At 50.6% G+C, this 10,861-nt stretch overlaps 2 protein-coding genes across 2 annotated transcripts; one reads left to right on the forward strand and one right to left on the reverse strand.

Moving 5' to 3' along the window:
- The first annotated feature begins 121 nt into the window (after nt 1-121).
- Nucleotides 122-2,232, forward strand: FBXL15 (F-box and leucine-rich repeat protein 15). Its single transcript, XM_009706780.1, has 3 exons — nt 122-372; nt 1,096-1,598; nt 1,964-2,232. Exons 1-3 carry the CDS (start codon nt 190-192, stop codon nt 2,151-2,153), a joined length of 876 nt encoding a protein of 291 aa, XP_009705082.1. The 5' UTR covers nt 122-189; the 3' UTR covers nt 2,154-2,232.
- A 1,004-nt stretch (nt 2,233-3,236) lies between these two features.
- On the reverse strand, nt 3,237-10,613 carry CUEDC2 (CUE domain containing 2). Its single transcript, XM_009706781.1, has 8 exons — nt 10,520-10,613; nt 9,526-9,669; nt 9,145-9,206; nt 7,554-7,687; nt 6,280-6,450; nt 5,876-5,937; nt 4,166-4,226; nt 3,237-3,765 (listed from the first exon to the last, which is right to left on the reverse strand). Exons 1-8 carry the CDS (start codon nt 10,591-10,593, stop codon nt 3,619-3,621), a joined length of 855 nt encoding a protein of 284 aa, XP_009705083.1. The 5' UTR covers nt 10,594-10,613; the 3' UTR covers nt 3,237-3,618.
- Nucleotides 10,614-10,861: the final 248 nt, after the last annotated feature.

Below are 10,861 nucleotides of genomic sequence, written 5' to 3' on the forward strand. Positions count from 1 at the left end.
CTGGGGAGGAGGTGACGCAGGTGGCAGGTGTGTGCCCTGCTGATGGCTAGCCAAGGCGTTTTACCCTGTGGGCTGACTGTGGGAGATGTGCTGAGTCTTTCTTTCTGGCTGTTCCTCCTAGAGGCACCTGGCAGTAGGTGTGAGGTGATCTGACCTGGCTACCACTGTACCCTGGCTTCTTGGGGTCTGATGATGAGTTTGACCCCCTCCAGGGGATGCCTCCTGGACCTGCCCTGGGAAGACATCTTGGTTCCACATATCCTCTGTCATCTGCCACTGCAGCAGCTCCTGAGCCTGCAGAGGGTCAGCAAGTCGTTCCAGTCTCTCATCCAGCTGTACCTGGCCAACATGCGCTGCTTTGACTCAAGCCAGGTATTGGATGGCTCTGAGGCTGGGGGAGACACAGATGTCCTACTGCTTTGGAGCTAACAGGGGAGCATCTGACTATGTGGGGAAAAGAAACCCCTGGCGAGGAGGATGGTTTCTGCTCAGAACCTCCGTTTAAGATGGGCTCAGGGAGGAGAGGCGGTGATTCAGGGCCCAGCAATGCCAGTGTCTTTAGCAAGAGGCCTTGGGAGGAGTGAGCCAGGAAGCTCCACCCAGGCCATTATGGGGCACCGGCTGGCAGAAACACAAGCCAGGTCTGGAGTGGCATGGTCTGTCAGTCCTCACAGAGGTTGTGCAATAGGGTGGATCTGACAGGAGATAACTCTGTACCTGGTCTCCAGGGAAAGCTTGTGCTGGCCCTGGGAGACACTACCTGGGACTTGGAAAGGCAGGAATAGCTGCTGTTCTGTGAGGACAGAGTGGTGTAGCAAAGAGTTTTTGTAGAGCAGAGGTGTGGAGCTCATGATGAGTATGTAAATGCAGGGGTAATGATGGGGGATGGAGAAGCCAAAGCATCTTCTAGCTTGTGGCAGTAGCCTTGGCATGAGGGGAGAGGAGAGCCTGGCAGGGTTTGCCCTGGGATGAGGAGAGGGGGTGGCTTTGGTCACCACTGTCTCAGTGGGAGAGGAGGAGAGAGAGTATTTGGTGAGGATCAGGCTGATCTGAAACCCTGGGGAATGCCTCATTCTTCCTGGGTTCCTCACGCAGATCGGACCTGCCATCCCTCGAGCTGCTTTCATTAACCTGCTGAAGGACAACGAAGTACTGCAGCAGCTTGCGCTCCAGAACTGCTCCGACTGGCTGACAGACAGGGAGCTGCTCCCGGTCATCGGGCAGAACCACCACCTGCACCAGATCCAGCTGAAGGGCTGTGCCCAGCTCAGCCGCCACGCACTGGTGGCCATCTCGCTGAGCTGCCCCAACCTGCGTCGGCTCTCCCTGGCTCACTGCGAGTGGGTGGACAGCCTGTCCCTGCGCAGCCTGGCTGACCACTGCAAGGCGCTGGAGGCTGTGGACCTGACGGCCTGCCGCCAGCTGAAGGACGAGGCCATCTGCTACCTGGTGCAGAAGTGCAGCAGGCTCAAGTCTTTGTCGCTGGCTGTCAACGCCAATGTGGGTGACGTGGCCATCGAGGAGATTGCCAAGTGCTGCCCCGAGCTGGAGCACCTGGACCTCACGGGGTGTCTGCGAGTCAAGAATGACTCCATCAGGTACTGAGCAATGTGGGGATGGCAGGTGTCTGGGGTGGGGAGAGGAAGAGAACCAGAGAGAAAAGTCAGATTTCCTCATGCTGAAAGCACTGAGAGCTCAGTCTAGGGGAGAAGCCCATCTTGCAGGCCCTTCAGGAGAGGCACTGTGTGCTACTAATGGCCAGTTTCCCAGCATGTCATGGAGGGTAGGTCTGGGATCCAGCAATGTCCCTTGAGTTTCTTGTGGACCACCAGGGTGTTGCTCTCAAAGGATGGCGCATGTGTGGCACAGCCGTGAGCACTGGGCTGCTGGGAGTAGAGAAGAGGGTGAGTGGTGCACTTAGGAGTTCTGGCTTGCAACCTGCATGTGCTCCCTTTCTTGGCAGGGTCCTGGCTGAGTACTGTCCCAAGCTGCGCTCGCTGAAGGTGAAGCATTGCCATAACGTGGCCGAGTCCAGCCTGAGCATTCTCCGAAGCCGTGGGGTGGAGCTGGATGTGGAGCCTCCGCTGCAGAGGGCTCTTGTTCTCCTGCAGGACGTGGTTGGCTTTGCCCCTTTCATCAACCTCCAGATCTAGAACTGCTGCTGCCAGGGAGAAGGGGGACCGACGCAACACTGGGATCCCGTGAAGATGCCGGAACTGGCTGCTGTGGAGATGTGCAGAGGGAGAGGTTGGTCCCATTGGTGAGGCTGGCCCGAGTGGGGCTCCCTCTTTCCTCTGAGGCTGTTTAGCAGCCACTGGGTGTTCGTGAGTAGGCTTCGTCGGTGCCTCCAGGGAAAGTAACTCCCTCTGCAGTGGCGTGGAGAGTGCGCGTGACTTGCAGGAACACCATGGTGCTGAACAGGCCGTGGCCAGGCCAGCTAATAGATAGGATTTATTATTTGTTGTATTTTAAATCTCTAAGCGGCAGCTGTCCAGAAAGCAGGAGAATGTTTGCTGGGGACTGTCCCCTGGGGTGGGTGTGCAGGGCATGCCAGCAGAGCTGTGGAACAAACCAGGCCGGCTGGAGCAGAAAGGAGAAAAGCTGCCAGCCTTCTTGGGACAGGGCAGGCCCCCTTGGGCTCCGGGAGGAGGGTGGAGTGAGCTCAGCTCCACCCCGTGGCCGCTGGCCAGCCTGGCACCAAAGGGCTGGCATGGCCCCGGCGCAAGCAGTATGTCTGTTCAGGCCTAAGGCGCTGGTTTAGGCTAGTGCAACGTGGGAGTTGTTTTCAGGGGGAACATACTCCTGACTGCAGTTTCACTGACAGAAAAACACCAAACCTAGCTATGCTGTCACTGAAAGCAGTTAGTCGTTGCCATTTGTTTCTTCCAGCATCTGACTTAACATTTCAGTAGCACCCAGGCCTGCTACTATATCCTGCTGTGTGGCGTGGCTGGACCTTTGGCACTCAACAGTGGTGAGAAATGCCAGGAGCCCTGGCCATGCTGACAGCTGGAGTTTATGCAGTGATGCAGGCTGTGTTGGCAGGGAGAGCCTAGCTCTGGTCTGGAGTTCAGCCTCAGCCCTTGGATCCGCTAGGTGGTTAACCAAACAGCAGCCACATCTTGTGGTGAGTATCATGAAGAGAGTAATTAAGGGAAGAGAGGATGACCCTGCTCCTATCTCTGACCTCAGGAGGGATTGGAGGCGGTGTCTGTAAAGCATGTGCATGCTCTGGCTGAACTACACACCAACTCACATCATCTTTATTAACACAGGCACCCAATTTAAAGCAACAGTGCACACAGACTTGTAAAAAGCTTGCGGCAAAAGCACAAGCCACATCTTAGATCTAAAAATGTCTCATGCAAGGAATAGCAGAGAATGCCCAGGCCCTGGAAAGCCACTGCAGTGTGCCCCTGGGGGCAGAGGGACAGCTACACAAAGAGAGAAGTCTCCTTGTCAACCGGGTTAGTTGAGGAAGCTGAAAGCAATGTCTTGGCTCCCAGGTTAGTTCCAGTTAGCGGCAGGTAGAGGAGCTCCGTCATCCCTAGTGCCACGTGTCCATCCTGCCATGCCTGGCCAGCAAGGTGGAGGCTGAAGAGCAGGAAGACCTGGCTGTCAGTGGAACTTGTACTTCCTGGCTGGTTTGAGGCTGATGTAGGTTCTCTTCATCTCCTCGCTCTCAGGCTTCTTGATGTCTTTGTACCTCTCTCCCTTTGTACTCACCACCTGGTTATCAATATAGCGGATCAACTTCTTGGGAGCCTGGAGAGGAAAGACATTAACACTGAGTGGATGGACAGCCATGCTGCTAGGGAAAGGGAGGGGACAAGCAGAAGCAGAGCTGTGCTCTGTGGGGGTAGGTGCAGGAAGACTGGGGTGGGCTGCTTTACCCATCCTTTGTGTTGGGAATCTTGGCCAAAACTGGGAAGGAAGCTGTCTCATGGGAGGGAGCAGGAGCCATGCTAGTCAGGAATGATAGGAACTGACAGACCCTGCAGCACCTTAGATAAGCTAATCTTCCCTCTTTGCTGGCTAGCAGGTTCTGTGAACGGTGGTCCTGCCTTTGGCCTGCCTGTTGCTTTTTTGGACTTGCAGCCTGATTTTTTAACCTTGTAGCCAAAGGACATTCAAACTGCCGGTGAGCTGGGACCCCTCTTCTTACCTCTTTGGGTGGAGCTGGCCGATGTGTTTTCTGATCATCTGCACTATCCACCATCATGTATCTGAAACACAGGAAGCATTTAGTGAACACTGAAACATGCATTGCCTGCGGCTTCTGACAGCCCATGTCCTTTCTCCCCTGGCTGGTTTGTGGCTGTGCAGTGTGTCCTACTTGCCTAGATTGCAGCTAGGAGCACTTAACATTCCCCTCTAGATGAAACGGGCAAGAAGGGTGTCACCCTTCTGGTGAGAATCCATCAGGATTTTCCTAGAGTAGCATCTTTGGCTGTATGTGAAAGGTACTGAAAACTCAGGCTGTTGAGAATGCTAGTAGCCACTGCAGAACTGAGAGTGGCTGAAGTCTCGTGCTCTGTTACTGGGGCAGCTTTGCTCCTTCTCAGTCCCAGTGATGGCAGCCAAAGGAGACAGAGGTGAGATTACAGGACCAAGCTGGCTGCTTCTGCCCTGAAGAGATGGTGTTCCTTTCACACTCCACCTACTACCTGACTATGAAACAGGTCTGTGCTGGAAGCAGCTTCATAAAAGCATCACCTCATTCCCTATGTGACTGAAACATCAGGGCCCAAGCATTTGGTTGCTGTACTGCTGAGTTACTACTCTTGAGATTTTGGTGCTGGTTTAGCAGATGGACAGTACAGCTGACCATGACTTCTCCCTCAGAAATTAGTATAGTTGCTCATGTGTATCTTCAGCTATGGTGATCTCCTCTTTCTACCTGTGCTTGAGTGATGTTTAAAGTACAGGATGTTGCCAAAATGTCATTAAAGTCAAGTTCCCAGAAACATAACTAGCAGCTGGTGCTTTTTTTGTTCCCTTGCATGTGACTGAAACAAGCCTACACAGAAGACAGGCAAGGACAGGGATTGCTAATTCTGCTTGGATGCCATTGTGCCTTGCTTTATCTTCTCTAGCCCATCGACTGTTTATTCTGTCACTGGGGAGGATGTAAAGTGGTAGAAAAGATGTGGCTGGATAGACATATGGAATCTGCATGCCTGCAGGATATTCATCAAAGCTGAGGTCTTAAAGCAGATCAATGAAACCACAGTGTGGTCCTCCTATTGAGAAGTAAATACTTTTGGAAATGAATAAAGGTAAACTAATCTAAAGCCACTTTCATTCCCAAGAAGTCTATAGGGGGACTTCAGAGAGGTTTCTTTAAATGCATTGTATTAATACCTTCAGCAGCTGAGATTTAATCTTCCCAGTGTTGCTGTACAGGCAGTCTCTTTAAAGATGCTTTTAGCCTTGTTTGGACTGTCTCCAAGGATGGAGGTATGAATGAGTTGCTGTAGTTCTGCAAGTCACCATGTGTTATCTGAGCTGCAGCATGACGTTTATGCCTTGAACCTTTAAGTGGGACCTCAGCTGACAGTACTGTGATTTATATTGTAACTGTAGGAAGCTGAAACCTCACACGCAGCCAGCGCTGTGACTCGGCTGGTACAGGTAACCTGTTCCTGTGCCAGAGCTCTAAAAGAAACCTAAACCTGTTTTTTTCCCCCACCTGATGACTGTATTTGTGCTTAGACGTGTTCAGCTATACCCAAATCAGCTTCACAGCATCCTTACTAAGCATCATACACCCGAAGTTCTTTATAGACCACATCGTCCTTCTGACCTTCCCCAAACTGCCACCTCATCCTTTACTGGGAGCAGAATAAAGGGTTCTTTACTGCTGGGTACTTACTTCTGTAGGATAACCTGTTTTAGTTCCTCGTGGTTGGGTGCTCTGCGGGGCCGTGCCAGTTCCTGGGAGGAGACAAGGTGGGGGCATAAGTAGCACAACAGGTGGGGAGTACAGGTACCCCCCTCCTAGCTCGGTGAGCCCAGCTGCTGGTGGAGCACTCCAGCCCTTGCGGGAAGGAGGGTGCCAGCCCAGCTCTGCTGGGTTGTTGGCTCGACTCTGGGCACAGCCTGTACAGAGAGAGCCAAGGATGGGAGAAGGGCTGTTCTGGGTGATCCTCCTGGCTCATTGCGTGGAAAGTTCTTGCAGTCAAAGCTTCTGCCTGCAGCAGACAGCTGGGACACCTGTGTGTCCCTGAGCTCTGCCCTGCTCCTCAGCCCTCTGCCACCCAGCTCAGAGTACAGTACCTTCACACTCGCACCTGCTGGGCCAGTTTCCACCTTCTCCTCCACAATTAACTGCACTGCCTCCTCCAAGTTTCCCAGGGCCATGGCGAGTGCCTTCTCTGCCTGGCTCACAGTACAGGCTGGGAACATCTCCAGTAGCAGCTCCACCCCATCCTTCAAGTCATCGCCTTCCTAGTTGGAGCAATAGACAGAGGTAAGTTGGGTATACAGTGAGGAGAGGGCTATTGAAAAGGGCCTCTCTGGTTTTGCATTGTTGGGAAATTCAGCTTGGCCTTAGCTGAAGGCTCGCTCTCCTTACAAGCATTACTAAATCCCATTCCTGAAGCTAACGGGATTGTATCTTTACAAGGACAAAGCATCACTCTTCCTTAATCTCCTTCCCCTGTATTTCAACTTTCTTTAAAGCAGGGCTGCCGTGAACTGGCTCATCTGTCTGGCTGTGCTACGTGTCTCCTTAGGGGTAAGCTTTCTGGACACTGTGGTTTGAATGCTTCAACTCCTGCTCACCTTGTGAAGTTGTACGTGCTTTGATCAGAAAGAGAAGGGACTGCTAAACAGTGATCTGCAGCTACATCAGAAGCATGGCCGCAGCATTTGCTAGAAGGCTGTGGACACAGTGATTGCGCTGCAGAGCAGGAAGAGATCAGCACTGGAGAAACAGCAAGCAGAGCATGGGGGAAGGAGCTGGGAGGGATCTGTGAGGTGCTGCGATGCCTGTAGCATGGGTCATGCTGAATGGTGCTGCAGGATCAGGACCTCTGGGCCACTGACTCAGTGCTGCATAGCTCAGGGCACAGCATGGAGCGCCATCGAGGGTGGGACCGGTATCTTTGGGACTGATACCCAGATGTGACTGCTTCCTGTGCAGATACTGCAAAATAGCTGGGGAGAGAAATGGTGATCAGATCAAACTGCAGCCTAAGGCTAGGGGAACAGGGTGAAATGGGGTGGAGCCTGGCTAGTGCTGCAGAGCCATCCCCACGGTGTTGCTGTGAGATTTCTGAGGGCACTGGGACAGGCTTGCTCAACCATTGCTCTGTCTCATCCTTTCCAGTGGCTCATACTCTTGTGTCAGTACATAATTTTCTTTCTCCACTTACCGACACAGTCTTGCTCAGGCCATATAATGAAGGAGATCACAGACACCAGTGATGCTGTGTCACAGTCTATGCTGTGATTCCTTCCAGAGCCAGAAAATGCCCTCAGGTGGTGCTGGTAGGCTAGTGCTCAGTGACTGTCCCCAGTGCTTCTGCTCCTCTGTTGGGTGCTCATACCTGGGCCCTGGCTCCGTCTGTTGGAGTGCACAGCCTTTCCCCGTTGCAGGCTCCAGCTCCAGGCTCTTGGCCCTTGGTCAGGTCTTCAGAGGGTGCTTCACTCCTGCTTTCCACAGCCTTTTGGCCAGGTTTTTCTTAAAGACATAGTGATATCTCCTGAGGAACAGTCCCACTCAGGCTAGAGCTCTGTGCTTTCTGTTGGCATTAGATTGCTAGCGCATTGTGTGTGCGAAAGCAAATCCCTTCTTAAGTGACAAGACTGGGAAGTACTACTGTTCCTCCTGCCGTCAGCAGGGACAGCTGCAGCTCTGCTCACGCTGACCTGCAGGAGCGCAGTGCTAGTGCACACTGGTGTGCCTGAGCGCTGTATTTCCAGGCCTTACAGGCTGTGGGATGCTTTCGAATTCAATTCTACCTGTCAATTCTCATCCCTTTAGCGCTTTGGCTGTGGATGCTTACAGTATTTTTATTACATTTCCAGGAATTCCCTGGTGTGTGTTCTAACTTTGAACTAAGGTGTGAGTTTGATTTTAAATTTGGGAATACACTCTGGTAGTCCCCAGGCTGTATGTGAGCCAGCACATCCTGTGATCAGGTTACTCTGATGCTTCTTTCTTTACAGGCTCTTTCTATGCCACTGTAAGAATAATCATTTCACCTCTGTTCCTCTCTAAAACTGGGATGGTGCTGCCCTTCCACAGTCTGGCTACCTCAGGATCCTCACAGGGTAGGATGCAGGGGACCAGAGTAGAGCAGCAGATTTTGTCAAGTTCAAGAAAGCAGCAAGTAAGATAAAAGACAGGACTGTCTGTTCTACACTGTGTAGCCTTCTGGCAAGACAGCAGTGATGTTGCTAGATAAGCAAAACCCAGACCGGTGTGTCCTGAAAGGTTTAATATCCAGGCATTTCACCTGTCTGTTCTTTAGTGAGAAGTATCTTTAGGGCTGATTAATATAGCAGTCCAGCTGGTTTGTGAATGCTGAGGTTAAAAAGGGTCATGGGGATAGTGTAGTCTTCTGCAGTCCTGCATAACGCAGGCCAGAGCACATTATTGCTGATTTTGCATTTGTGCCAGGGTTCATGAGTGAATTGGAAGTGAGATTTGAGGATGTTCAAAGACTAGAAGTGATACACATAACCAGCTGGATTCTCTATTTGATGATGCATCTGACATGGGCTGCCCAGTAGTAGTGCCACTTAGACAGATGGCTATCAGAGGCAGGCAGAAATCCTCACTTTCAGAATTAACCTACAGTAGAATTTCAACAAGCAGCCCTGTATCTGCTCTTTCTTCCTTATTACTCTGGATTTGATCTCAACAGAGGTGTTTGGAGATCTGATCAAGTGTTTTTCACCCCAGTATGTCTTGGAGAGTATTCCATATGACTCACACCTCCCATGTGTTGATATCAAAAACCAAACTGAACATTAAAAAAAAAAATTGTCAATCATTTCAGGCTACCTTATGAGATCCTAACTGTGGCAAACGAGATTGTATTTTATCCTGTGACATTGCTCAACTCCAAATACTAAGACTGAAAACACGTGCAGAATATACAATCTTGTGCTGAAATTGTCTGTGTAACTCACCTTTGTTGCGAGCTTCACCAAGCCTTTCTGAGAGGGAGAACATCATTTCACAAACATCCCCGCTGCAAGAGACAGAAGCGGTATAATTAGTGTGAGGAATAAAAGCAGTAGCCTATCCTACTTGTCTACCTCTTTATAGAAAACAAGGCTTGATGGGAAGTCCAATAAAATAAACTGGTATTTCAGATGGCTAAGGACCTACTTGCAAACTATACTGGGATTAGCATCCGTGTATGCAGGCAAAGACTGAATCATAATGGCACAGGTTTGGTACTAATACATATTCAACTGGGTATAACAAAAGAATTTATAGTACTGAGGGGCTCAGGTCCAGGCCCCCAGTGCATGGCATGCACATACAAAACAGTAACATTCACGTACCTATGGATTTCTGCAAAACCAGGAATATATGCCTCCATCATTTCCACAAAGGTGTCCATGTCAAAAGTCTCCTCGGAGGACTCTGGTGAGCCTAGCTCTTCCAGGACACCCGTGATGTAAGAGAAGAAAACATCATCCATCCCACTGGTGACAGAGAGAACACAGGACGTGGCAGCAGGGTCAACAGGCCCGTTTTTTCTCTTTCTCTCCATTCCCATTTCCCCTAACCTTGTGTCTTCCTAATAAAGCAGCAGAAGGATCTATGTGGACTGTATCTTATGGGCAGATCCCAGCAGTAAAGCCAGGTAGCAGGTGGTCAGTGGTTGAATGGGAAGCATTTATGGATAAAATACTGCATGCTGTCCGGCTTCCTAGGCAGCACTGAGTGAAAGCCCCAGTGTGTGCCTAGAGGCTGTGCTCCTGTAGGTGCTTCAGCTGAGCTAATAAAAATATTCCAAGTGCTCAAACCCTGACTTTTCTATGCTGACTGGTGTTTCAGGTGAGGTCATCATATTCTGTCAAGTTGCAGTTTCCGTGGGATGCAGTGTTCTCTGCTTGCTGCTCTCCACACTTGTGTCACTGCTGCCACCGGCCGCAAAACTAGCTGCTGCGTTCCAGCCTGAAGGTGACTGTATCTCTGCATGCAGGCAGAGTTCAAAATAGGGAGAGCCCCGACATGGCATTATACTGCTCAGAAAGCCCTTTTGGGGCACCGTGGAATGAAGGGAATCCCATATGCTAATGTGTATTACTGAACAGGAAATTAATCATCTTAGTCGTCAAAGAAATGACATTGCTAGATTGCAATGCTAAACGATAGTTGTTCAAGCATTCCCATCACTGCCTGTGCAAATTACCTGCATCCTGGATGTGACTTAAGGAAAAACAACACGAAGTACAAGAAGGCTACAGAGTTCAGTATAATGTGTTGAGGGACAATTAATGCAGGGTTCAAGCTAGAACAATGATATTAGATCTTCCTATCTCAACATACCTGAGGTCTGCTGCAGGGCTGTGGGACTGGATGAAGCATGTCAGTGTGTCTCGAATGATTCTTTCAAGCTCCATGTCTCTCTAAACGTTTTTCTCTAAAAAAGAGGAGGAAAAGAAAACTCCATGTAATTTCAAAGGCAAGAAGTAGATCAAAATATCAACAAGATCAAAAGGTAGGCATAGGCAAGTGTGCTCTTCCCATCAGAACAATTCACAAACTCCTCCAGGATGTCTTCTCATCCCTGAGTAACAGCAGGCAAAGATAGCCACAAAAAGCAGCAGTATGAGGATCTGCTGGAAATACCAGCCCAAAGCAGCCCAAAATCTTGGGCCTCTCCTGCTC

The sequence above is a fragment of the Cariama cristata genome, unplaced genomic scaffold (genome assembly GCF_000690535.1).
Source record: "Cariama cristata isolate BGI_N322 unplaced genomic scaffold, ASM69053v1 scaffold37468, whole genome shotgun sequence".
Classification (NCBI taxonomy): Eukaryota; Metazoa; Chordata; class Aves; order Cariamiformes; family Cariamidae; genus Cariama; species Cariama cristata.

Coding starts and splice junctions, on each gene's coding strand:
- CUEDC2 (XM_009706781.1), bottom strand. CDS start 10,593: ATGGAGCTTGAAAGAATCATTCGAGACACACTGACATGCTTCATCCAG. Junction 7,688..9,144: donor TGGTGAAGCTCGCAACAAAG/GTGAGTTACACA, acceptor TATGTCTTTAAG/AAAAACCTGGCCAAAAGGCT. Junction 6,451..7,553: donor CAGACGGAGCCAGGGCCCAG/GTATGAGCACCC, acceptor TGCTCCAACTAG/GAAGGCGATGACTTGAAGGA.
- FBXL15 (XM_009706780.1), top strand. CDS start 190: ATGATGAGTTTGACCCCCTCCAGGGGATGCCTCCTGGACCTGCCCTGG. Junction 373..1,095: donor GCTGCTTTGACTCAAGCCAG/GTATTGGATGGC, acceptor TTCCTCACGCAG/ATCGGACCTGCCATCCCTCG. Junction 1,599..1,963: donor GTCAAGAATGACTCCATCAG/GTACTGAGCAAT, acceptor CTTTCTTGGCAG/GGTCCTGGCTGAGTACTGTC.